We start from the raw sequence: 26,423 nt of genomic DNA on the forward strand, positions 1-26,423 counted from the left end.
TTTGAGTCAAGTAAGCTGTTTGAGTTCTGGGCTGAGCCCTCCAACTAGCAGATCCAACCAGATTCTGGTGGCACGGTGGCCCTGAAACTGGGCGGGCTCTGACCACACCCCACCCCGGCCTGGCCTGAGGTTCAAGACCAAGGAGGATGATGCCTGCCTAGCCTTGAGGCTCTGGAGAGACAGGCTCTGTTTCATCTCCCCAGATTGGCCTGAGCTACTGGAACAGGGAGGGTGACACATGCCTCCTCGCTGGACACTGAAATGCAGTCCTCTTACACAGCAAAATTTTTCACTTGCAACGACCTGCGGAGGTCAGTCGGCCCAGGCCTGAGGGGATCAGCAAGAGAGCATTGCGTGGCCGGCAGCCTAGCCACAATGATGGCTGCTAAGCATGGAATGGAGGCTGCTTGTGGCCAGGACAGGGGAGGCCAGGTGGAGCCCAAGAATGGTGGGGTCTGGAGGGCACGGCGCAGTTCTGTGGAGTCGGGGGTTCCCATCCACAGCCGGGTGCACCGGAGGAGGCATATGGGAGTCTGCGTTTCTGCATACGTGGGCTTTATTTTCCAAAAGTTTGACATTTACAATGCATTTGGGGGTAACATAGGGTTATAAAGCACATTTGTTCTCTAGGTTGTTTGTTGTGGAAGTTCTTTGCAATATCCCATGTCATAGCTTTCTGGTACAATGGATGAATTACTATAGTGAGGAAAAACAGAACAAATAGAAATTTACAATATGTATAGTAGTAGCCAATTGACTAATTTAAATCATATTTACTACTGAATTTCTACTTTATAATTGCTAAATATAAAAAATAAATTTGATTACATTATAGATGTTATATTAATTATATTATAGATAAGTTTGGTCCTCAGAAACTGTCTAAGGAGTCCAAATAAAAAGCTAAACATAAAATACGTATGTATGTTTTTGTACTTTAGCGTCGATTTATAATTTACCAGGGAAACAAAATTATAGCTATGAAATGACTATGTAAAAATGATCAAACTCCACTTATTTATTCAATTTTATACACTTCTTTCTTAGAAAATCCTCTGGCTTAGGAGGACAAAATTAAAAGTTCGTCTTTATTTTTTTTCCCATTAATATGAAGTTCATCCATGAAAACAATAGAGTTAACATGGAAAGAATTTTCATTTTATAGTTAATATTCAGGTTGCTAACTTTAATTTTTTCACAATTTCTTTATTTGTCTTATAAAAATACGTCTTTGTAGTAAAATATACATTCTAACTGTTTTGAAGTGTACGGTTCAGTGGTACTAAGTACACTCCTATTGTGCGACCTTCACCATCATCTATCTCCAGAAACATTTCATCTTGCAAAAGTGAAATTCTGTGCTCAGTAAAGAATAACTCCTCATGGAAGAATACTTACTAAACAACTTCCCATTCTCTGTGGCCCATAAACACAAGAAAATATGCTCAATATCGCTAATCATTAGGGAAATGCAAATCAAAACCACAATGAGATACCATCACACCCATTAAGATGGATACTATGTTTTTTAAAAAGTAGAAAATAACAATCCTAGCAAGATTATGGGCAAACTGGAACCCTTTAGGACTGTAGGTGGGAATGCAAAATTGTAAAACTACTGTAGCACACAGTATGGCAATTCATCAAAAAATAAAAATAGAATTACCTAATTTCAATTTTGCAACTGTTTTTTTCCATTCTTAAATTGTCCTTCTATGGAATACTATTGTTTCTATACCTTTCATGCAATATTTAAAAGCAAAATCAAATATTGATTGTCTTTTCCAGTTTGTAGAAAGAAACAATGTAAGATAAGGTTAGTTTTTTTAGAATTCATTTTTATTTTATGAATTGTAAAATAAATTGTAATTTTATGAATTGTAAAAAATACTTCTTTCTAAATATATTGTTTTAAAAAAACTGTTTTACTTATAAACAATGATAACACAGAAAATTAACCTCCAAATAGCCAAGATTTTTATTTCACTGAAGTATTTACTTCTTAACCATGTGCTTTTTATTATGATAAATGTTGTGTGTCATATTTATTTAAATAGTCCTATACAGCCTAAAGACTTTATTTGTTATATATTTTGTTAATTCTCATGACAACTGATGATTATAATGTATCAGGATTTCTTGTTTTGCTATTAACTAATAATGGCTCTCTGACTCTCTGTGACCTGAATATATTTTTGAAGTCTTCTATACATCACTGAAGGCATGATAAATAATGTATAGTTACTCATGATTTTATTAAAACTTCTGTTCATCAGTTAAGTAATCAAAACAGGAAATACATGTTCATTATTTAAATTCCTTAATTTTCTTAGACTGATTAGGGTGGTTGCTTTTTTTTTTTTTTTTTTTTTTTGAGGTGGAGTCTTACTCAGCATTCCCAGGCTGGCATGCAGTAGTGCAGTCTCAGAAACTCCATCTCTCAGGTTCAAGCGATTCTCCTGCCGCAGCCTCCCGGGTAGCTGGGATTACAGGCATGTGCCACCATGCCTGGCTAATTTTTTTTTTTTTTTAGTAGAGACAGGGTTTCACCATGTTGACCAGGCTAGTCTTGAACTCCTGACCTTATGATCCACCCGCCTTGGCCTCCCAAAGCACTGGGATTACAGGCATGAGCCACCAAGCCCTACCTGAATGCCAGCTTTTTAAAAAACATGTGTATATATTGTTTGGAGATTTGTCCTTGACCAAATCTCATGTAGGATTATAATTTCCATTGCTGGAGGTGGTGCTTGGTGGGAAGTGTTTGTACCATTGAGGGTGAAACTCTCCTGGTTTGGTGCTGTCTTGGTGATAGTGAGTTCTTGTAAGATCTGGCTCTTTCAAAGTGTATGGCACCACCCCCACCTGACTCTTTCTTGCTTGCTCCTGCTTTTCCCTTGTGAGAAATCTTTTGCCCCTTTACTTTCTGCCATGATTGTAAACTTCCTCAGGCCTCCCTAAACGCTGAGAAGATGCCAGCACCATGCTTCCTGTAAAGCCTGCAGAACCGATTAAGCCCCTTTTCTTTATATATTACCCCAATTTCTCATATTTCCTTATAGCAATGCAAGAATGGCCTAACACAGAAAATCTGTACTAGCAGTGGGGCATTGCTATAAAGATAATCTGAAAATCTGGAAGCAGCTTTGGAACTGGTTAATGGGTTGGCAGAATTTGTAGGGCTCAGATAAAGACAGGAAAATGAGGGAACATTTGGAACTGCTTAGAGACGAAATCGTTGTGATCAAAATGCAGACAGTGATATGGATAGTAAAATCCACGCTGCCAAGGTCTCAGATGAAAATAAGGAACTTTTGAGAACTGGAGCAAAGGTCATGTGTGTTATGCCTTAGCAGAAAGCTTGGCTGCATTGTGTTCATTCCCTAGGGATCTGTGGAAGCTTGAACTAAAGACGGCTATATAGGATATCTGGCAGAGGAAATTTCTAAGCAGCCAAGTTTTCAAGATGTTGGCTGGCTGCTTCTAACAGCCCATGGTCAGATGTTGGAGCAAAGGCACGATTTAGGATTGAAATTTATATTGAAACAGGAAGCAAAGCATAAAAGTTTGGAATATTTTCAGCCTAGCCATGTAGCAAGAAAAAGCTTCGAAAGGAGAGGAATTCAAGTTGTCTGTGGAGTAACCACTCGCTAGAGATATTAACTAAAAAGGAGCCAGTGCTATTATCCAAGACAATGGGGAAAGGCCTTGAAGACATTTCAGGGACCTTTGTAGCAGCAATTTCCAAAATAAAAGGGATTCCATCCTTAGGTTCAAGTAGGTCAGAGGCTAAGAGGAAACTAAGCATATTGAAATGTCATAGCTAGAAATAAATTATAAATTCATTTTTAGGATGTTTACAACTTTCTCTGGAAATGCAGTTAAAATTATGTAGCTTTCTCTATCAAAAGTAACTCCAGAAAGAATGTCAATTTGACATTTAAGCTAATTGGGTGAGTAAATAAACTTTTTATAAGAGTAATATTAAATTATTCCAAAGTTTTAAGTATGACTGAGTGTTAATTTTGCATCTTAAAAAGATTTTGTAAGATGGTTGTTTGGGAAGGTGTTTATTAAAATTTATCGGAGGTTATTGGTAAGCTAAGTTCTTGTGCTAGGCTCCAAAAGAACAAACTAAAATGGAGCCATTCATCCTAAGGTGCCATGTAACCAAACTGAAACTGTTGTTTATCTGACTTCCAAGAAATCAGGAGAGAGATTATAGCTTAATCCAGGGCAATTTCAGCTTATGTGATAAGAAAGTCCCCTCTGCTTTAACATTTGCAGGAAAAAGTAACTTAAAGTCACCTAATATTAACCAATCCACTTTTTCATGTCATACTGTTTCCTTGTTTCTACTAAAGATACCTTATAAAAACTGCCTTTTAAATTTTTATGAAGTTCAAATTTTCCTTATGGATCATGATTTGTTTGCATGTAAAATAACTCTCAGTATAGTTCTAGGTCTCCAAAAGTTTTGTTTTCTTCAAAAAGTTCCATAACTTTAGCTTTACATTTATATTCATGATTTAACTTTTTGACTTTCTGTTTTGAATTAGTTTCATATTCATGAGACATTTCAAAGAAATGCACAAAAAGGTCTGTGTACCCTTTACTGAACTTCCTGTATGTTAACATTTTGCCTAACTATACTATAATACAAAAATCATAAAATTAACATTGATTCAATTCACGGAGGTTTGCCATATTTCACCAGCTATACATGATCTTATGCTGGCATGTGTGTTCTTGCGACATGATCACATGTGTAGTAACATATAACTATAATCACATTAAGATACAGAACTATATTATATACACAAGACTTTCTGGTGCCTTCCCCCTTTATAGACATACACATGACACTCTCACATTATTCCTAGTTCCTGACAATCATCAATGTTTTTCCTATACTGATTTTTTTAAATTTTAACAACTTTAGATAAATCCAATCACACAATATGTCAGCTTTTGAAACTGGCTTTGTTTTAGTTAGTATATGTCATATTATGGATTTACTCTGCTTTCAGTAACCATTCACCCACTGGAGAGCATTGAAGCCATTTCTAGTTTTTCATTATTATGAATTAAAGTATAATGGACATTTGAATGTAAGTTTCTGAGAGAACATAATTTTCATTTATTGGAAATAAATGTCCAAGTGTAAACTGTACTTCTTTTAAGGTAACTTAATTACAACAAAAGGCAGGAAAGATACCGTCAAAATCATTGGAGATTGTGGTAGTAAACAATTAAGAAAAGACTGGTAGATATATTTAAAAAAAATAAATTATACACCAGATAGATGTTTAAAAAAGACAACCAAAGAAAGAGGTCACTAAGGGTAGTTCTTCCAGGGTTAGAGGGAATAAATAAGTTTCAAGGACTAGGTTTAAAGATTATGCCTGCAAAAGCACTTGGATTTAATTGATCAGACTATGGAGCAATTTATGCTCCAAGTCATGTTGAAAAAATTAAGCAATCAGTCTGCAATTGGTAAATAGCTGGGTGTGACAAAGGCAGAAGCATATGGCTTAACAGAGAAAAATCACAAAAAGGGTGTTAAAAAGGGCCTTGACAATGGTCATTGTCATCACAAGGTGACCGTGTACATCATAAGCATCATAAGTCTGTACACTTTTAGGAGCAACATCAAAAGTTTCACATTACGAGGAAGACATATCAATAAAATAGTCCAGCCAAATTACCAAACAAATCCATTGGGGAAGATTAGAATCCAGAGGAAAAAAACAGAAGGTACAATCCATATACCCTCCAAAAATATTAGGCAATAAAAACTGCAGAAATATTTGGCCTAAGTTAGACTTAGCAGACAAAGATTTCAAATCAGCTATTATAAATACAAAAAACTAAAGGAAATCATGGATAAAAAAGGGAAAAATGATGACAATGTTTCATCAAATATAGAATAACAATAAAATGAAATTATTAAAAAGGTAATAGAATGACTCAGCAATATATTTGAATTGGAAGAAGTTCAGTTAATTTAATAGATTAATAGATATTATTCAAGAGGAAGAACAAAAAAAAATTACTTAAAAATATAAATAGAGCTTTACATAATTGTAGAATACCATTAAGTATACCAGGATACATCTCGTGGAATACCAGAAAGAATAGAGATGTAAAGGAGCAAAAATAAAAATCTATATCTATATCTAGTCAAAATAGTGAAAGCTAAGGAGAGTAAGACAAAAACAATTCACTAATACTAAAAACATTCAGTAAGATTTTCTCAGCTTATCTCCCATCAGGAACGTGGAGGCTAAAAGACAATAGGTGACATATCCAAAATGTTAGACAGCTACTGCCAACTACAAACCTTATGGCCAGCAAGACTATATCTCAAGGATGATTGTCTAATAGAAATATTTAAGAATTTGGGAGAATTACTAGTTGTTTCTTACAAGAAACAACAACAAAAAATATTCTTGAGACTGAAGCAAATCCCAAGACCGTAATTACAGAATAACAATAAATGAAATTATTTTTATTTCATGAATAAATTATTTTATTTAACATGAAGAAGCAAAGAACTTTAATAAAGGCAACTATGTGCATAAGTGTATTCTTTAAAAGGACAGTATAGACACACTTTGGTTTCTGTGTCCAGCACGAGCAGAGTTTGGAAGTTGCCATTTCATCATTCTATAATAACAACAAATAAAAATCTGAACAAACTGAAAATTAACACTCTTCTTAGATCTGTTAGAGAATTGCAATCACAAGACAAACAGCTATTTCCCAAACTAGAGACAGATAGGTGGATATAACTAATTATAATTTACCAGAGCAGAAATTTATGAGCAGAAACTTCCATGGGAACTAGTACTAGGGTAGAAAAACCTAAACTATAACTGAAGAATAGATAGAAGCTCAGTGTGGACAAGTCTGAGAGTCAACAACTCTATGGGGCCTACTTTCAGTCCATATTATTTGTGTCTGCCTCCAGGAGCCTATCAGGTTCTCACAGTGAAAATCAGAGAAAAATATTCTTATTCTTCTAGAATTAAGAGAGAGGAAAAGAAGCCAGTCTGAAATATGTCCGGAGCATTGCGTTCTTCTTAACAAGGGCTGCCCTCAAGAGAAACTCTTTCATCAGGAGCTAAGCTGCTGGGGTTTTAGCAGAGCCTGATTGACCTGGGGGAACTCAACCCTCTCTTGCTTTTCATGTGGGAGAAAGGAAGTTTCTCACTTCAGCCCCACTCTATCATCATGTAAAGGCGTAGGAAAAACTCAGAAGTAGGAATGAAGGACATAGGTTCACTAAAAGACTGAAACCTAATCATAGAACTGCAAAATGCTTTCCATCCCCAACACCTTTCCAGCACAATCTATTTAGCACAGTTTCTTTAAGATAGAATATCATGCCCAGCATTCAACAAAAAATCATGAGCAATACTAAAAGACAAAAACACAGTTTGAAGAGGCAAAGTAAGCATCAGAACCAGATTCAGACATGGTAGAGGTGTTGGAATTATGAGATTTGCAGGGCATAATAATTTGATTAATATGCAAAGAGTTTTATCAGAAAAAGTAGATAGCATGCAAGAAGAAATGGACAATGTCATCAGAAAGATTCAAAATCTAAGAAATAATTTAAATGATACACTTTAGGATTCAAAAACATCATTATAGAAATGAAGCCCCTCTTGGGGTCAGTAGTAGACTGGACACAGCTGAGGAAGGAAACAGTGAGCTTGAGAATATGTCAATAGAAATGTCCAAAACTGAGTATCTAAGAAGAGAATACTGAAAAAAAGAAAGCCAGTATACAAGAACTGTGGAAGAACTACAAAGGGAGTAATATATGCATGATGGTAATGCCAGAAGGAAAAGAAAAATAAAACAGAATTATTTGAAGCAATAATGGCTGATAATTTCAGAAAGCTGCTATCAGACACCAACTCACAGATGTAGCAAACTCAGAAAACATTAAGCAGATTAGATGTCAAAAAATAATGACTAGGTATATCATATTCAAACTGCAGAAAATCAGAAGCAAAGAACAAATCTTGAAAGAATATAAAGGAAAAGAATTTTACCTATAGAGGCTCAAATAAAGAATTACTTCCAACTTCTCTTCAGTCAACAAAGAAACGAGACAGTAGGGTAAAAAATTTGGTATTCCGAGAAGACACACACACACACACACACACACACGCACACACACGCGCGCGCACACACACACGCGCACGCGCACACACACACACACACACACACACACACACACACACACATTCTCTCTCTCTCTCTCTCTTTCTATGTCTCTCTCTCTCCAGAATTATCCACCCTGTGAAATTATCCTTTGAAAATTAAAGAGAAATAGACATTTTCTCATACAAACAAAAATTGAAAAATTTTTTTTTGTCAGTAGACCTCCCTTTCTAGGAATAAAATAGTTTCAGAAAAGGATTGTGACCAACAGTATCAGATACTGCTAGGTTAAGAGAAATGTTCAAAAGTAGTAGTCAAATTTGACCAAAAACACAGTATAGGTTTTTTTTGTAATGCTAGCATATGTATTCTTTACTCTTCACTTAGATGTCATTTTCATGATCATGAATTCTGAACTCAGAATGATAATCCCAGCCGAAGTTTACATGTACTAGACACTATAATATAAACTAAAAAATGAATTGTGTCTCTATATACTAATAATGAACTATCTAAAAAGGAAATTAAAAAACCAATCCCATTCACGATAGCATCAGAAAGAGTAAAATGGTGTAAATTTTACCAATCTAGTAAAAAATTGGCACATGAAGCCCATAAAAATTAATGAAGAAATTAAAATACACATGAATAAATTAAAAGCACATACACTGTTTAAGGATTGAAAGAAAAAAGTTAAAATGTCCATATTACCCAAAGTGATGTACAGTTTTATTGCAATCTCTATCAAAATTTCTATGGCATTTTTCACAGGTATAGGAAAAAACTCTGACATTAAGAAGAAACCATCAAAGATATGAAATAGCGAAAGCAATCTTAAGCAAAAAGAACAAAGCTGGAGGTATTATACTTCCTGATTTCAAATTATATTACAAAGCTACAGCAATCAAAATAGTAAAGCACTGGCATAAAAAAGACCCATATATCAATGGGACAGAATAGAGGACAGAACTAAACCCCTGAATACATGGTCAACACATTTTTGATAAGGAGATAAGGAATATGCAATGTGGAAAGGATAGTCTCTTTAATAAATGCTGGTGAATAAACTGAATATTCACATGTAAAAGCATGAAAGTGGACATCACACACATAAATCACATAAAGATGGACAAAACACTTAAATGTAAAGCCTGAATCTATAACACTTCTAGCAGAAAATAGTGAGAAAGCTCCTTGCCATTGGCCTGGGCAATGATTTTCTTGGGTATGTCACCAAAAGCACATGCAACGGAAGCAGAAATAAAGTGATTAAATTAAACAAAAATGTTTTGCATAGCAAAAAAAAAAAAAAAAAAAGAAATGAAAAGGCAGCCTATACAATGAGACAAAGTATTTGCAAACTATATATTTGATAATGTATTAATATCAAAACTATGTATGGGAGGCCATACGCCATGACTCTTGTCAGTAATCCTAGCATTTTGAGAGGCTGAGATGGGAGAACTGCTTGAGCTTAAGAGTTTGAGACAAGCCTAGGCAACATACAGAGACACTATCTCTACAAATACATATATTTGTATATATAAAGATAATAAAATAGTAAGTACAACCAACACCAACGTATAATTAGATCTACCTAAAAGAGCACTTGAAATAATGTACCAACTATATTCTTTTCTGACTTAGTAAGTCTCTGATACAGCATAGCATGCTCATCAGGAAAAGTTCTAGAACATTCAGAATTTTGGATTGCCCGGTTATAATAACAAACTATTGAAAAACAAAATTATAAAGATACCAGTTACATTAGATCTAAAATAGTATATTTAGAAATTAATACAACAAATGCATAACATGCATGACACTGGTTAATGACTAGGATAATTTAAGGTAACATATTAATTCTATATCATGTTTACCGCTTATATTCTGTATTCTCTCTGTTGGATAATTTCCTTATTTCATTTCTCTTAAAGATCACAATGATGAAAATTATGAAAAATGGCAGAAAAATGTAGAAACTCAGAATAAACCAGTTGTTCCACTGTTTATTGTAGCTTTTTTCAGTAGAAAATTCATCTAGAAATGAATCATATCTTAAATTAGTGGGGAGTTAGTGGATATTTAAATAAATTTACATTTTTTCACTTTAATGGTATATATGTGTTTATGTAATAATTTAAGTTTTAATGTCTTGCAAGCTGATAGGAAAAAATAGAACATTTAAGTTCGTAAATGCAAACTACAGTGCCATATTTTTCATAGATTTTCTATTTGTTTACACATATTTATTTAAATATTAATCTGCTATATACATGTTTAGAATGCTGTTTGCTGCATTCAACTTATTTGCAACATCAATAATTTAAAAGTTAATACAGTAATAGTTATATTACTTACATTATTGAACATGTCATTAAGATTAAGTTACAATTTTTAAAAATGTATACTATGAGAAACCATCATCCCATTCCCTTGCTAAATCAGTTTCTTTCCTCAGAGAAAACCAATTTTAAATGATTAACTTCTCTCCATCTAGTGTTTTTATTCTATACATGTAAAGAAAATTCATATTTATACCTATACTTGTATCTGCATCTATATCTATGCATCTATGCATAACATGTGCATCTGTGTGTATATGTGTATGTGTATATCTTTCCACTCATTGACATTCTATAAGCATATTATTTCCTTTGGGTTGTTTTTATACTTAAAAAATTGACATATCATATAATTCTGAAAACTATACAATATATAAACATATTAGCAAAGTTAGCAATGAGTTAACTAAATGAATGTGCACATACCCACTCTCCAGGTCTCAGAAAACTGTCTTTTGATTTTCACTATAGACAAAGTCTGTATAATGATAAAAGATTCAATGTACTAGAAAGGTGTGACATCTGAACACCCAACATCTGAGCACATAAGTATATAAAACAAACAATTACTGAACTAGAGGAAGGAATAGATAGCAATACAATGATGGTAGGAGACTTCAATGTGACATGTTCAATAATGTAAAAGAACATCCCAAAAGAAGATCAATAGGAAAGCAGAGAATTTGAATCATACTAAACACCAAATGGACCTAACACACATACACGGAATATTCCACTCAACATCAGCAGAACGCATATTGCTTTCAAGTTCCCACAGTTCTTTCTCCAGGATAAATCAAATGTTAGATCATGAAAATAAAAGTTAACAAATTTTTAAAAGATTGAAATCAGAGTAGGTATCTTCTCAGATCACAAGGGATGAAACTAAACAATCAATTGCAGAAGGAAAACTGGAAGATTTACGGTATGAGGGAATTAAACAATACACTAGTGAACAATCTTTTTGTGAAAGAAGAAATCAAAATGGAAATTAAATACCTCAAGACAACTGAATATGAATATGCAACATGCCAAAAATTATTGGCTGCAGCAAAAGTGGCACTAACAGGGAGGTTCATGGTGATTAACGTTTGCATTTTAAAAAAGAGAAAGATTTCAAATAAACTACCTAACATTACACTTCAAGGAACTAGAAAAAGAAAAATGAACTTAGCCCAAAATTAGTAGAAGAAAAAAATTATAAGTATTAGAGCAGAAGTAAATGAAATAGAAAATAGAAAACAAACAAAGATCAGTGAAACTAAGAGGTGTTTTTAAAATGGTAAAAAAAAAAAATCAATAAAACATCTAAAAAATAGAGAGAAAATGCAAATAAAATAGGAATGCAAGGAGAGACATAAAAACTGAAAAATTATGAGACATTCATGAGAGATATTGATCTGTAGTTTTCCTCGCTTGTGAAGTCTCCTGGTTTTGCTATTGGGGGTGATGCTGGCACCATAGGATGAGTCAGGAAGTAGCAACTCTGCTTCAATGTCCTTAAAGGTATTGCAGAGAACCAGTGTAATTTCTTACTTAAATGATTGGTCATATTTACTGGTGACTATATCTGGGCCTGAGAGCTTATTTAATAGAAGGTTTTTAATTATTGATTTAATTCTGTTTGTACATGTAGGCCCATTAGGATTATCTGTTTCATCTTGTGTGAGTTTTGTTTTGTGTCTTTTAATTAATTTTTTTAATGAAGACTATAAAATTTGTGAGTATGTGGTTATTCACAATATTTCTCTGTTATCACTTACATGTTCATTTGATCAGCACTTAGCTTTCTTTCATTTTCATACTAATAAGTTATGTCTTTTTATCCATTTTTCTTAGTATGGCCAGAGGTTAATCAATATAATTGACATTTTTTTTTTTTAAAAAAAAGATGGAGTTTCACCAAGATGGCCAGGCTGGTCTTGAACGCCTGACCTCAGGTGATCCACCCACCTCGGCCTCCCAAAGTGCTAGGATTATAAGTGTGAGCCACCACGCCCGGCCCATAATTGACATTTTCAAATAACCAGTCTTTCATTGATTTTCCTTTATTGATTTGCTATTTTTTTCCTATTTTATTGATTTTTATTGTACTGTTTTCCTTGTTTACTTTGGATTTAGTTTAACTTTCTTTCCCTAGTTTGCTAAGATGAAAGCTTCAATTTCTGACTTTAGATATGATACATGCATTCAATGCTATAAATTTTTTCTGTAAGTTTTGCTTTTGATGAATCCCACAAATTTTGGTAAGTTGTATTTCATTTTTATTCAGTTCAAAATGATTTTAAACTTTCTCTTGAGACTATTTTAACCCATGTGTTATTTGTGAATTTGTTATTTAATCTCCAAGTATTTCAGGGCTTTACAGTTCTCTTTTTATTACTGATTTCTAGTTCAATTTCATTTTGGTTTCAGAACATACAGAGTAGAATTTCGTTGCTTTAGACTTGTTAAGGTACACTAAGACAGAGAATTTGATCTACAATAAAGAACATTCTATGTGGTCTTGAGAATAATGGTTAGTCTGGTCTTATTGCATGGAATATTTTCTAAATATAACTGGATCAAGTTGATTGATCATTGTATTAAGGTCAATTATACACAGTAAGTCCTCACCTAACCTTGTCTGCAAGTTCTTGGAAAATGTAACTTTAAGTGAAACAATATGAGCAGGTCCTCAAGGAAAAAATCTTTTTTTCAACAACGTTTCATTATAACATTGATGAGAAAAAGATGATTTCATTGTATATAGTTTCATTTCAAGTCAGTTTTGAAGAACTTGACGATATTGAGGACTTCCTATACTTACTGATTTTCTGTATGTTGTTGTGTCAGTTACTAATAGAAAGTAGTTATATTAGTCAACTATAATAGTGGATTTTTATATTTATCCTAGAAGTTCTTTCAGATTTTGCCTCATTTGTTTTGACACTGGTGATACACACACAGAAACACACACACACACACACACACACACACACTATTTTGTTTTCTTTAAGACTTGCTCCCCATATTATTATAAAATATCCCTCTTTATTCTATATGTTTGATTGCTTTGATGTTGAGTTCATCTGAAATTACTATAGATTATCAAGCTTTCTATTAATTAGTATTATCATGGTATATCTTTCTCCCATCTCTTTACTTTTAATTTACCTGTGTCTTTACATTTAATGTGTGTTTCTTGTAGACAACATAGAGTGTGGTCTTGTTTATTAATTTTTTTCTAATACATTATGACAGTCTCTAAATGTCTTTTAAATGATTTATTTAGAATATTAACATTGAAAGTGATTGTTGATATATTTGAATTAATACCTATTGTTTTATTGTTTTAGCCCTTTCTATTTGTTGCCATTTAAAAAAATCTTTTATCTTGCGCTTTTTTTTAAATTGGCTTTCTCTGATTTTAATTGACCATTTTACATTATTTCATTTTCTCTTTATGTTATATTCATTATAAATTTTTATGTATGCGTGCTTGGCCCAGTGTTTAGTGCCCTGACTTTGTCCTGTTTGGAGTTCATTAAGCTTCTTGGATTTGTATATTTATAATTTTCATAAAATTTTGAAAGTTTTAAGTCATCATGTTTTCAAATACGTTTTCGCTTTCTTTCTTTCATTACTCTCTCTGTATGGTACTCACAAAATGAGAATGTTGTTCCACTTGATAGTGGTCTTCAGGTCTCTTGGGCCCTAATGAAATCTCTCCATTCTTTTGCTTTCTGGCCTCAGATTCAACCATTTCAATTGTTCGGCCTTACTGTTTCTTTTTTCTCTCTGCTCAAATTCACTTTTAAACCCTTGTAGTGAATTCTTTTACTTATTGTACTATTGAGCTCTAGAATTTATTCAGTTACATTTAATAATTTCTATGTCTACTGATATTCTCATTTTGTCCATACATGTTTTTCTTGATTTCTTTAGTTCTTTGTCCATGTTTTCCTTTAGGTGTTTGAGTACATTTTAAAGCCTTTGTAAGTCTGAAATTTGGGCTTCTATGGGATAATTTCTGTCAATTAATTTTGTTCCTGTGAATACGTCGTGCTTTCCTTTTTCTTTTTAAGCTTTGTGATTTTCATTGTTGAAAATTAGCTATTTGACTGTTATAACTAGGAAACTTTGATTATCTCCCTGTCTGCCCTATTCAGGGTTTGCCAGTTTCTTGACTTCTGAAGACTTCATTAGTATATTTTTTTAGAGTCTTACCAGGGTATTTTTGCAAAGACTGTATCTTTTGGCTTTATGGTCTGATTCCCAGAGCTTTTGTTCAGGTAATGTTTTGACAGGGATTTTTTGAAAAACAGGGGCTAAATTTTAATGCTAATAGTAAGTACATAGACAAAAAGCAAAGGAAACAATACAAACAAAATAACCTCTATTCGGCGCAGGCTGAGTCCTGCACTGAACACTTGTTTACACTGAGCCAGACTTTCACTGAGCCTAGAAATTAGCCTCAGGTGACAGCTCATTATCTTCTTAGATATTTTCTAGCATGAATCTTTCAATAATCATGCATCTGCCTTTCTAAATTTCTCTATATATCCATGTAGTTTTGAATTTCCTTATTAAATTCCTAGTTATTTCCTGGTCTGTCATTTGTTCTCAGCGTACCTATCCTATCAGCCTAGTAGTGCAGTTAGTCCTCCATGTTCTCCTGACAACATAATTGCCGATGTAATCAACAATACTCCAACAAATCTAGTAATTCCCTTTTTCTTTTCACCCCACCCTGAAGCAGCAAAATTAATGGCTTTTACATATAGCTTCATCCTAGTTGAACTACCATGTTGATAAAGTTAGGTCAGGCTAGTATAAGGTAAGACATCAGTCTAAGGTAAAGAAGCCTGTTAGCAGAAGTAGTTTTCAACAACAAAGGTTGTTAACGTGCAGCCATGTAAACAGAAGTAGTTTTCATGAACAAAGTTTATTTATATTTAACTCGTTTAAGGTTCACTTAGCTTCTTGGATGCAAGTACTGACTTTCTTCAATTTGTTGGGAAAATTGGGGGTCGTTATTTTTTCAAATGTCTTTTCTGTATACTCTCTCTTTCTCATATTTATCTGAATCACCCATTAAACATGTACAAGAAAAATTTATATTGTCTTAGAAACATGCAACTCATTTCATCTGTTTCCCCTTTCTCAAATGTCAGAATTGTTTACTCATTGACAAACACTTTATACAATTTTCTAGAATTATTCTGTCACGGCCAAAAAAGAAAATCCTTATGGCTGCTCATTTTAATCTCTTTTTTTCAGAGATTATTAATAATTTCAGAGATGTTTCTGAAACACTATTGCCTACAGAAGTTATCTCCAGTGTTTTTATCTCATCTCATTCTACACAATTGTATCATCCCATGAGTTACTTTATCTAAACAACCTATAAACTAAGTATGACTATTCCCCAGTGCTCCTAATGATACCACTATCAAATGATATTGTCAAATTAATTTTCCCACAGATAACTAAACTTCCGTATATCCAAACTTACATGCATTATCTTCATGCTCTGTTCATCCTCTGATAATTTGATACAAATGTTTATAACTGTCCATATATAAAACACATTGATCATCATGCCTTTATTCATCGTTATTCACAAAAATTGATAACTATGTAGCAATTTTTTTTTTTCCTTTTATTGTCTACTTTGGGACCTTAAGTTAAGGTTACTGATTTCTCAGCAATTTGCATTCCTTAAGACTCATATAACCAAACCCATTTCCCACATTGCTGCTTGGGTGGACTTTATAAAATGTGAATCTCGATTTTGTTGCCTCACCAGAAACCCAATAACATGTTTGTGGAGGAAATGTATGAATGAATGAACAGCTGAATCAATAAGTAGTTTATGATATTGACAGGGACAGGGGCAGAAAAATTCTAGGCAGAAAAGTTAGTAGGCCCTAACTAAGGCCAACTCTCAAGCTGAAAAGCTTGAGGCTGCAGCCGAAAGTGAGAACTTTTCCCAGTTGAATGTTGCCTATTCCTAAACCACCCATGTCCCCATCCCACCACCATCCTGTGCCTATAAAGACCCCAGACTCAGCTGGCAGAGAGGAGAAGCAGCTGGACATCAGAGAGTGTGGCTAGACATTGAAGAGAAGTGATTTGACTTTAGAAGGAAGCTTGACGGCATAACTTTAGAGAAGAATCTGGCCAGAGACAGCTGGACTTCAGGGGAAGATTATCATCTCACTTTGGCCCCTTTTCAGCTGCCCTTTCCACTGAAAACCACTTTCATCAGCAATAAAATCCCCTACATTTACCATATTTCAATTCATTCACATGACTTCATTTTTACTGGACACTAGACAAGAGCTCAGGAGCCATGAGTGTGGATGCAAAAGGCTGTCACATTGGCCCTTTGCCCTTGCTAGTGGAGAGCAACCACCTCACATGAAAAGGCAGCGGGTCCACTTAGCTGTTCATACCTAAGCTGTCTGCAGATGGCAGAACTGAAGAAGCATGGCAACATGCCCTCTGGAGCTTCAAGGGTCACTGGAATCCCTCCAGATGCTGCTGCAGGGCCCGCACCAAGTTTGCTTCTGTCGATGCTCAAAGTGTTCCCCCTGGCTCCTACCTGTGCTCTCTCTCCTTCAAGGGTTGGAATACATCAGGTCCCAGTGAGTGGATTTTGTCCCTGCTGGCACTGAATCAGCCAGCTGGTTCCAGTGCTTATGTACTCCAGTTCTCGCCCCCTTCACTCACACACTCCCTCCTGCAAGGAGTTGAGAACTGCAGGTTGCATAAATGAGGCACCCCTGTCACAAGTCCCATGAAGGTGTCAGGGAAATATCCTGCTTCAATATTGCCTTCATTTATAGAAACAAGTTAAGTATAAATATGTATGCCATCACTCAAAATGTGATTGATTTACTGTTATTTCTTTAAAAACATGCATTTATATTTTGCCATGTTTTTCCAAAGTTGATTGAGTATATAAACACTGTATGGTACAGAGAATAAACACTGTATGGTACAGATAAAAATATCTGATTAATATTGTGTAAGATTACCATAGTCATTCCCCCTTATCTACAGTTTTGGTTGCACAGTAACAACCATGGTCAACCACTGTCTGAAAATATTAAATGAAAAATTCCAGTAACCAACAATTCATAAGTTTTAAACTGCATGCTGTTCTGGGTGGCATGATTAAATCCTCCATCATTCCTTTCTGCCTCACTAGGACCTGAATCATTCCCAGGTCCAACGAATTCATGCCGTATATGCTACCTGGCCATTAGTCACTTACTCATCTTAATTAACAGGTTGATTTTTATGCCATTACAGTGCTTTGTTCAAATCACCCTTATTTTACTTCATAATGATCTTAAAGGGCAAGATTAGTGATGCCATCAATTTATATATGCCAAAGAGAAGTCAAAATTTCTTTCCTTAAGGAAAAGGGTGAATACTCTTGACTTAATGAGGAAAATATATTAATACATGCATATTACAAATATATGTAAGTAAAATAAGTATATGTATATTTACAAATGTATATGTATATTTACAAATATTTTAATATTTAAGCAAATGTATATGTATATTTACAAATGTTAACATTTGCAAAATATACATACATACATATTTTCCTCAATAAGAAAAATTCATTGCTAAGATCTGTAGTTAAAACAAATCTTCAATCCGTAAAATTGTAAAGAATGAGAAAGTAATCTGTATTAATTTTGCTGATGCATCTAAAGCTACAAAAGTTAGGACTACAGTGGATGATAAATGCTTAGTTAAGACAGAAAAGACATTAAATTTATGAGAAGACATAAACAGAAAATGTGTTCTGATTAACAGCAACATGTTGCACCAGAAAACATTTGAACCTGTAAAAATACTTAAGCATGGAATTCCCTGAAATACATAAGCCATTTATTGCAAGTAAGAGATGGTTACATAGATTCAGGGATAGATTTGGACTGAAAAATATAAAAATTACTGGAGAGGCTGTGTCTGCTGGTGAAAAAGCAGCTGCCACATTTCCAGCAGAGTTGATGTTAATCATGGAGAAATGACATCATCCAAAGCAAGTTATCAATGGTATTGAAATCAGTCTTCTGGAAAAAGATGATCAATAGAACCTACAGTAATGGAAGTGCAAAGGAGGCGCCAGGGCATAAAACATGGAAGGACAGTTAGTTATTGTTGTTACTGTGCCTAATTGATGAATTAAACTTTATCCTAGATATGTATATGTAGGAAAAAACATAGTACATTTAGAGCTTGGCACTATTTACAGTTTCAGGCATCCACTGCGGGTTTTAGAATGTATTCCCCACAAATAAGAAGGGACTACTGCAATGTAAATGAAGCCACCATTCAGAATAACTTAGATTTCTTCAATTTGTTTTACATAAAACGACCTTCTATTTTTCTTTGGAAAATAAATTTCCACTTACCAGATTTCTGAAACTTTCCATCATCAATACTACCCCCTGGGGAACCAATCTGGAATTTACAATCTGGAGGTCTATGTCCAGGGAAGCATTGACAATTACCAAAATTATTACAGATCTGAAACAGAAAAATACAGAAATAGTTTGAGTCAGTCATCTTAGTCTTTGTATCTGATGTAAATACCTACATTTCATAGAATAATTATTTTTTCTTAAGATTATTATGACTATATAATATGAGAAATAGATTATAAAAAGTAGTAAAAATTTTGACAGCCTGATGGCCAGATGGCAAAATACCTACATGAAAGTTTATTTCTGGCCTCTGTACATTGACTATTTTTAATGTCTTCCTCAATCATCTTTAAAAAATAAGATTTAATAAAGTTGAAGCCTTCATATTCATAGAGGTTAAAGTTTTTTAAATAACTGTTATCTTATTTAGTAATTTGGAAGTATTTGTTGTCACTATTTGGACATTTTCATTTCTTTTTTTTTTTTCTTTTTGTGACTGAGTCTCACCCTGTGGCCTAGGCTGGAGTTTAGTGACACAATCGTGGCTCACTCACTACAGCCTCTGCTTCCCAGGTTCCAGTGATTCTCCAGCCTTGGCCTCCTATGTAGCTGAGATTACCCCACACGCCTGGCTAATTTTTCTATTTTTAGTAGAGACGCCATTTCACCATGTTGTCCAGGCTGGTCTCAAACTCCTGACCTCAGGGTGCCCACCTCAGCCTCCCAAAGTGTTAAGATTACAGACATGAGCCACTGTGCCCAGCCCATTTGGACATTTTCTATTCATGCACTCCAATGTCTATACAAAATACTGTGATAAAAGAAACATCAGCTGACTCAGTCACTTTAATTCTTTATCCTAGCCCCTTTTCAATATTTGACATTATTGGTCAATGATGTGCATTTCATTTTTAAGTGAATATATTTTCCAAAATAAAGTAACATACATGCAAAGCAAATATTAAAAATCAACAATCAATTCGAACTTTATGATGAGCTTGCATTGCTAAAAGTTAATATTTGACAATGTTTCTATATTATTCATGCTTTTTGTATTAATATTTCAATTAGTATTAATTTTCATTTTAAAACTAAACGAATACATATTTTGCAAAATTCAAACAATAAAAGTGTATAGAACTCAAATTCCTCAGTAACTAATTAAGTCCCATTTCCAACTGCTAAAGATGTTGTGTTTCATTCATATGTATCAAATGAATTTATAAATACATATACCCACATCCACAAACTCAAACACACATCAATAGATTTTTGCCAAATAATATTCATAACAATATACTATGAGCTTATTCTCATATCACGTTTTTAAAAATAGACTCATAATGTTCAATAGTGTGAGTATTCCCTATAATTGTCCTAAAGTTATTGTGTCCTGTCCATTTATACTCATTTTGCTAAGTTGTTTATACAGTTTATTGAAATTGATTACCTCTTTTCTATATATCAAAAGAGACTTCAATAAAGTGAGTTTGAATTATAGCCCTGAATTCATGAAGTAGTGTTCTATTTTATATGTACATGTTTTTGTTGTTGAATATTTAGTGTACAATATTTTAATATAAAGGTTTTAAATTAGAATCAGAATATCATACATGCATTTTTTTTTAAAGGGAGTCTTGCTTTGTTGCCCAGGCTGGTCTTGAACTCCTGGGTTCAAGTAATCCTCCTGCATCAGCTTCCAAAATTGCTAGGATTACAGGTGTGAGCCAGGGTATCTGGCCTTATGCATCCTTTTTAACTTATGCCACAACTGTATCCTCTTCTGAATTAATTTACATTTATTTAAATACCTGAATACAACAAAAGATCTTATTGTTTTATTTTACTAACGTCAAAAGAAATGGTCAACAAGAGCAAAGCTATACCAAATAAATAATACAATTTTAAAAAATAAAGAAAAATGTGATATTTTGGAGAATATGTAATAATTGGCTGTCAAATAGAAAAAAAAAAAACAGAGAAGAACAAACCTTAGACACTTGCTGGCAATAACTCTAAGAACACACATGCACAAAAGGTAATCTTATCATATTCTGTACAGCGTAAAGAGTCTAAATATAGCATCAGATCCTCCCTGATAAGACTAAAAGCAACAGTATATAGTACAACAGAGTTTCAAAGTTTGAAGGTAAATCAAAATATGATAATTCTTAGACAAAAAACTGTCATTTATGTGGAAGACCATCATTTTCACATTTTGATATCAAGGTCTCTGAACGCATTTTTCTCACATGTATATTTTTCTATATATTTTGACAAGGTGTTATTCCAGTACCCTACCCCTCTAATGAAAGTACAAGGACATGATAGAACACTTGACATGGGATAGCAAATTTAAATATATTACACTTTTAACTGTAGCATAATTTAAAAAACAGAATTAACATAATGCATATAATCCCTTATAATACCAGGAACTTCAAGTCCAAAATTGCCAAAAAAAAACCCCAAATGTTAGAGGTTTAAGATAAAGGGTATGTACAAGTGCAAAAATGGTCACTTCTTAATTGGATGTGCAAGGAGAAATAAGTTTTATTTAAGGCTGGCCTAGAAATAGACAAATGAAAAGGAAACAAATGTTCAAATTCCTAGGTAACTAGGGTCCCTAGGGCCAAAACAGAAGTCACAATATAGAATTTTCTTTGTATTAGGGCAAGTCATGGCAAGATAAAAAATTAAAAATGACATAAAAAATAAAAAGTATGTTGAATTTTATCAAAAGTTTTTTCTGCATCTTTTGAGATAATCATGACTTTTTGTCTTTAGTTCTTTTATGTGATGAATCACATTTATTGATTTCCGTATGTTGAACCAACCTTGCATCCTAAGGATGAAGACTATTTGATTGTGGTGGATAAGCTTTTTTGATGTGTTGCTGAATTCGGTTGGCCAGTATTTTGTTGAGGATTTTAACATCAATATTCATGCAAGATATAGGCCTGAAATTTTTGTTTTTTGTTGTATCTCTGCCATATTTTGGTGTCAGAATGATGCTTGCCTCATAGAATGAGTTCCTTTTCAACTTTTTGGGATAGTTTCAGTGAAAATGGTATTAGCTCTTCTTTGCACCTCAGATAGAATTCAACTGTGAATCTATCTAATTCTGGGCTTTTTTTTTTTTTTCTGGTTGGTAGGCTATTTATTACTGCTTCAATTTCAGAATTTGTTATTGGTCTGCTTAGTGATTCAATTTCTTCTTGGTTCAGTCTTGGGAGAGTGTATGTGTCCAGGAATTTATCCATTTTTTTCTAGATTTTCTACTTTATGTGCATAGAGGTGTTTATAATATTCTCTGATGGTTATTTGTATTTCTGTGTTGTCACTAGCAATACCCCATTTATCATTTCTGATTGTGTGTATTTGAATCTTCTCTTTTTTCTTCTTGGTTAGTATAGCTAGCAGTCTATTTTATCTTATAATTTTTTTCAAAAAATAAACTCCTTGATTGGTTAATCTTTTGAATGCTTTTGGGTGTGTCTCAATTTCCTTCAGAAAAGATTTCTGATGAAATTCAACATCCCTTCATGTTAAAAACTCTCAGTAAACTGGGTATTGAAGGAACATGCCTCACAACAAAAACAAGTAATGGAAAAACAATACTCTATTCAATAAATAGTGCTGAGATAACTGGCTAGCCATATGCAGAAAACTGAAACTGAACCCTTTCCTTACACCATACACAAAAATCAACTTAAGATGGACTAAAGACATAAAAGTAAAATCGAAAACTATAAAAACCTTGGAATACAACCTAGGCAAACTCATTTAGGACATAGGCACTCATGAAGATTTCATGACGCAGATGCTGAAAGCAGTTGGAACAAAGCAAAAATTGACAAATGGAATATTATTAAAGAGCTTCTGTACAGCAAAAGAAGCTATCAACAGAGTAAAAAGACAACGTATAGAATGTGAGAAAATATTTACAAACTATGATTCTGACAAAAGTCTAACATCCAGATTTGATAAGGAGCTTAAACAAATTTACCAAAAAAAAAAAAAAAATTAAACAATAGACAAATAATATGAATAGAAAGTTTTCAAAAAGAGACACAAATGCAGCCAACAGTCATATGAAAAAAAAAAAAAAGTCTGGCATCACTGATTACTAAAGAAATTAAAATAAAGACCACAATGAGATACCATCTCATGCCAGTCAGAATGGCTATTATTAAAAAGTAAAAAGAAGAAAACAGATACTGGAGAGGTTGTAGAGAAAAAGAAATGCTTATTGGTGGGAGTGTTATTTAGTTCAGCCATTGTGGAAGATAGTGTGGCGATTCCTCAAAGACCTAAAGACAGAAATCCCATTCAACCCAGCAATCCTATTTCTGGGTATATATCCAAAGGAATAGAACTCATGCGATTATAAAAACACATGCATGCATATGCACATTGCAGCACTATTCACAATAGCAAAGACAAGGAATCAACCTAAGTGCCCATCAAGGATACACTTAATAAACAAAATGTGCTACATACACACCATGGAATACTATGCACCTAAAAAAAGAAAGAGATCATGTCCTTTGCCAGGACATGGATGGAGCTGGAGGCCATTATCCTTGGCCAACAAACACAGGAACAGAAAACCAAATACCATTCATTCTCACATATAAGTGGGAGCTAAATGATGACAAAACATGGACACATAGAGGGGAATGACACACAATGGGGCCCACCTGAGTGCAGAGATTGGGAAGGGAAGTGGATCAGAAAAAATAACTAATGAATACTAGGCTTCTGTATCAGAAATCCCCATGACACGTGTTTACCAACCTGCACATCCTTGCACATGTGCCCTTGACCTTAAAATAAAGGCTAAAAATTAATTCATAATTAATTTAAAAATAAAAAAAGAAATGTTTAAATGTGAAATATAAGAAATAAGGAGCATATAATGTAAGGAACAGCAGCTAGCATCTTAATTAATAAAATGCAAAGATTATCACAATGTATTAATAAGTGAAAATTAGGAAATAAAACAATATGTATATCAGCAAATACAAGCAAAAATATATCACAATGAGCATATCAAAAATAAGAACAATAAGCTATATCAGAAATATGTATATTTTTAGAAAAAAATTAAAAGATGGATAAAATGACTGATTTTTATATAAAATATAAATAAACCACACTTGCATTGGAATAAATTTTAACTCATATGGGTCAATAATTGGTAGGGAAAAAAGTTCAAAATATAATCAATTATCTACAACTTATATGAACAGCAGGTCCAAATTATTAGTTTTGAGCAAAAATTTTGGAAGCAAATATATTTACATCACTTAACCTTCTCAATATCATATAAATAAAATATACAAAGTGTCCCAAATCACTCTATAATCCAAATTTTTCATGTCATATTACACTCAGAAATTAATGTTTATAATATACCAATTAGGTAAATAAAAAGAGCATGGGATAACTTATTTTTAGTAAATATCCATTAGATTACATAATTGTATAAGAAGATAAACTGCAAAATATTGGGACACATATTTACTATTATATTTACCTAAAAGTTCTACATATAAGAAAAAATTTCATTGAGAAAATTGCTTTGTAAATGTTCTCATATTAAATTTTGTGTTTACTTTGTCACACACATCCCGACTAAAAAATATTAATAATAAGCTCTGCAAAATCCTGAATGAGAAAACTGTTTACACAAGTGATTATAAAATGAAATTACTGTACATCCATTAAAAATTTGTGATAATTAAAATTATTTTAAGCTTCAACAGCATTCTTTGTTATTTATTGATAAATTTAATGTTAAAATTTCTTGTGATTATGTGATTTTTTTAAAAATCAATTTTCAATGTCATTTTCCAAGCAATGCTATTTCTTTGATTTCTAGAATACACAAGCACTTTTAGAAAAATCACATCGTAGGTAATTTAAATGTTATCAAAGTGGAAAAAGTCACACACAGAAAGAATATTCTGGCCAATTCAGTCCCCCATTTCACATTGTTTTACACCCTATACTCTCTGAGTTTTTAGAAAATATGTTTCTCTGTCACCTTCCTGTCTCTCTTGTTCACATACATAATACAATTAATTTCTGAGAAAAATGCACAGGTTGTTGTGTACTTCTTCAGATATCCTTAGCTCATTGGGAAAGATCAGAAATTTCAAGATTTTTCTTATCATCAATGCTGCCTATGAGGCCATAGGCTCCCATTATCACATTCTGCTCTGTTTTGTCACTCCTTGAAGATCCTTGGATGGGCTTCTCACTGCAACAATATTTATTCTATGTCTAATCTCATTACCTGTGGGCCATCAGACTCAATATCTTGTGGCATACTTGTATTCAATTGGCAGTATAAATGTGGTCCAGTTATTAGATAAATAACTGTGATTTATAAGTATTGCATTTTTTTATATCAAGATCATAAAACATCTCATATTAGCACAAAAATTCTACATACCAGTATACTTAAGAACACAAATTCTTATATATCATACATAATATTAACACATCTGACTGTGTAATATTAAAAAATAATAAATCAAAACTAAAGAGAATTTATCCTAGAAATTAAAAGATAATTCAGTTTTAGGAAATTAACTACTATGATTCACTGAAGTAAGATATTAATAGAAAAAAAAGCACATGATATAATTAGACATAAAAAATAAATCAATAAAATTGAAGTCTTTCTTCATAAATTTTTTAGCAACTTAAGTAAATATTGGAAACTTCTGGGAACCTAGAATGAATATCATGTACATTATTAAACTTTAGAATACTTCAACATGCAATAACTAAGCTGAAAAACTATAAAAAACAAGTGAAACTGGAAAGCTCTTTAAGGAATGATAATTTCAAACCAATGATTGTCCCTTTTTCAAAGAGGCATTTTCCAGTTGGGCACATTTAGAAGTGTTAACTCCAGATTGACAGTAGTAAGGGCAATTTTTAGTAGACAAACAGCAGAATTATTATCATTTTCTTGAAATGTGGGGTTTGGAAAATGGAGTTGTGAAGGGCTAGAACATACAACCATTATCTCCCTAAATTGGAACCCTTGTGCTTTCATTGTTGGCGGCACTGTGGCAAGGAATATGGTACTTCCAAAAAAAAAATTGAAAATAGAATTATCATATGCTCCAGAAATTCTTCTGGGTATATACCCAAAAGGATTGAAATGAAAACAGGGACTTGAACAGGTATTTGTATACCAATGTTCATAGCAATATTATTTACAACAGCTAGAAGGTAGAGGCAAATTAAACATCCATTGACAAATGATGGATGAAAAATATGTGACATATACATAAAATGACATATTTTTCAGCTTAAAAATAATACAATTTTGCTACATGATATAACATGGATGAACTTCTAAAATATCATTCTAAGTGAAATAAGCTAGACACAAGGAAAAATATTGTATAACACCAATTATATGAGGTATCTAGAGTAGTCA

The 26,423-nt window shown here is 33.1% G+C and overlaps 1 protein-coding gene across 7 annotated transcripts in view; it reads right to left on the minus strand.

Moving 5' to 3' along the window:
• Positions 1–538: 538 nt before the first annotated feature.
• The window catches only part of ADAM18 (ADAM metallopeptidase domain 18), a 107,165-nt gene continuing 81,280 nt past the window's right edge, over positions 539–26,423 (minus strand). For 3 of the 7 annotated variants that reach the window (XM_032288131.1, XM_032288134.1, XM_032288133.1), the window contains one exon: positions 18,137–19,061. In XM_032288131.1, the coding sequence (XP_032144022.1) occupies positions 18,897–19,061 (165 nt within the window). In that variant the 3' untranslated portion in view covers positions 18,137–18,896. Of the gene's footprint in view, positions 697–2,594; positions 2,599–9,667; positions 9,682–10,058; positions 10,219–16,165; positions 17,251–18,136; positions 19,062–26,423 lie in introns of those variants that run through there. The other 4 variants (XR_004271951.1, XM_032288136.1, XM_032288135.1 and 1 more) reach the window with 4 other exon arrangements.

This window comes from Sapajus apella, unplaced genomic scaffold (assembly GCF_009761245.1).
Source record: "Sapajus apella isolate SASKATOON/1434 unplaced genomic scaffold, GSC_monkey_1.0 scaffold21, whole genome shotgun sequence".
NCBI lineage: Eukaryota > Metazoa > Chordata > Mammalia > Primates > Cebidae > Sapajus > Sapajus apella.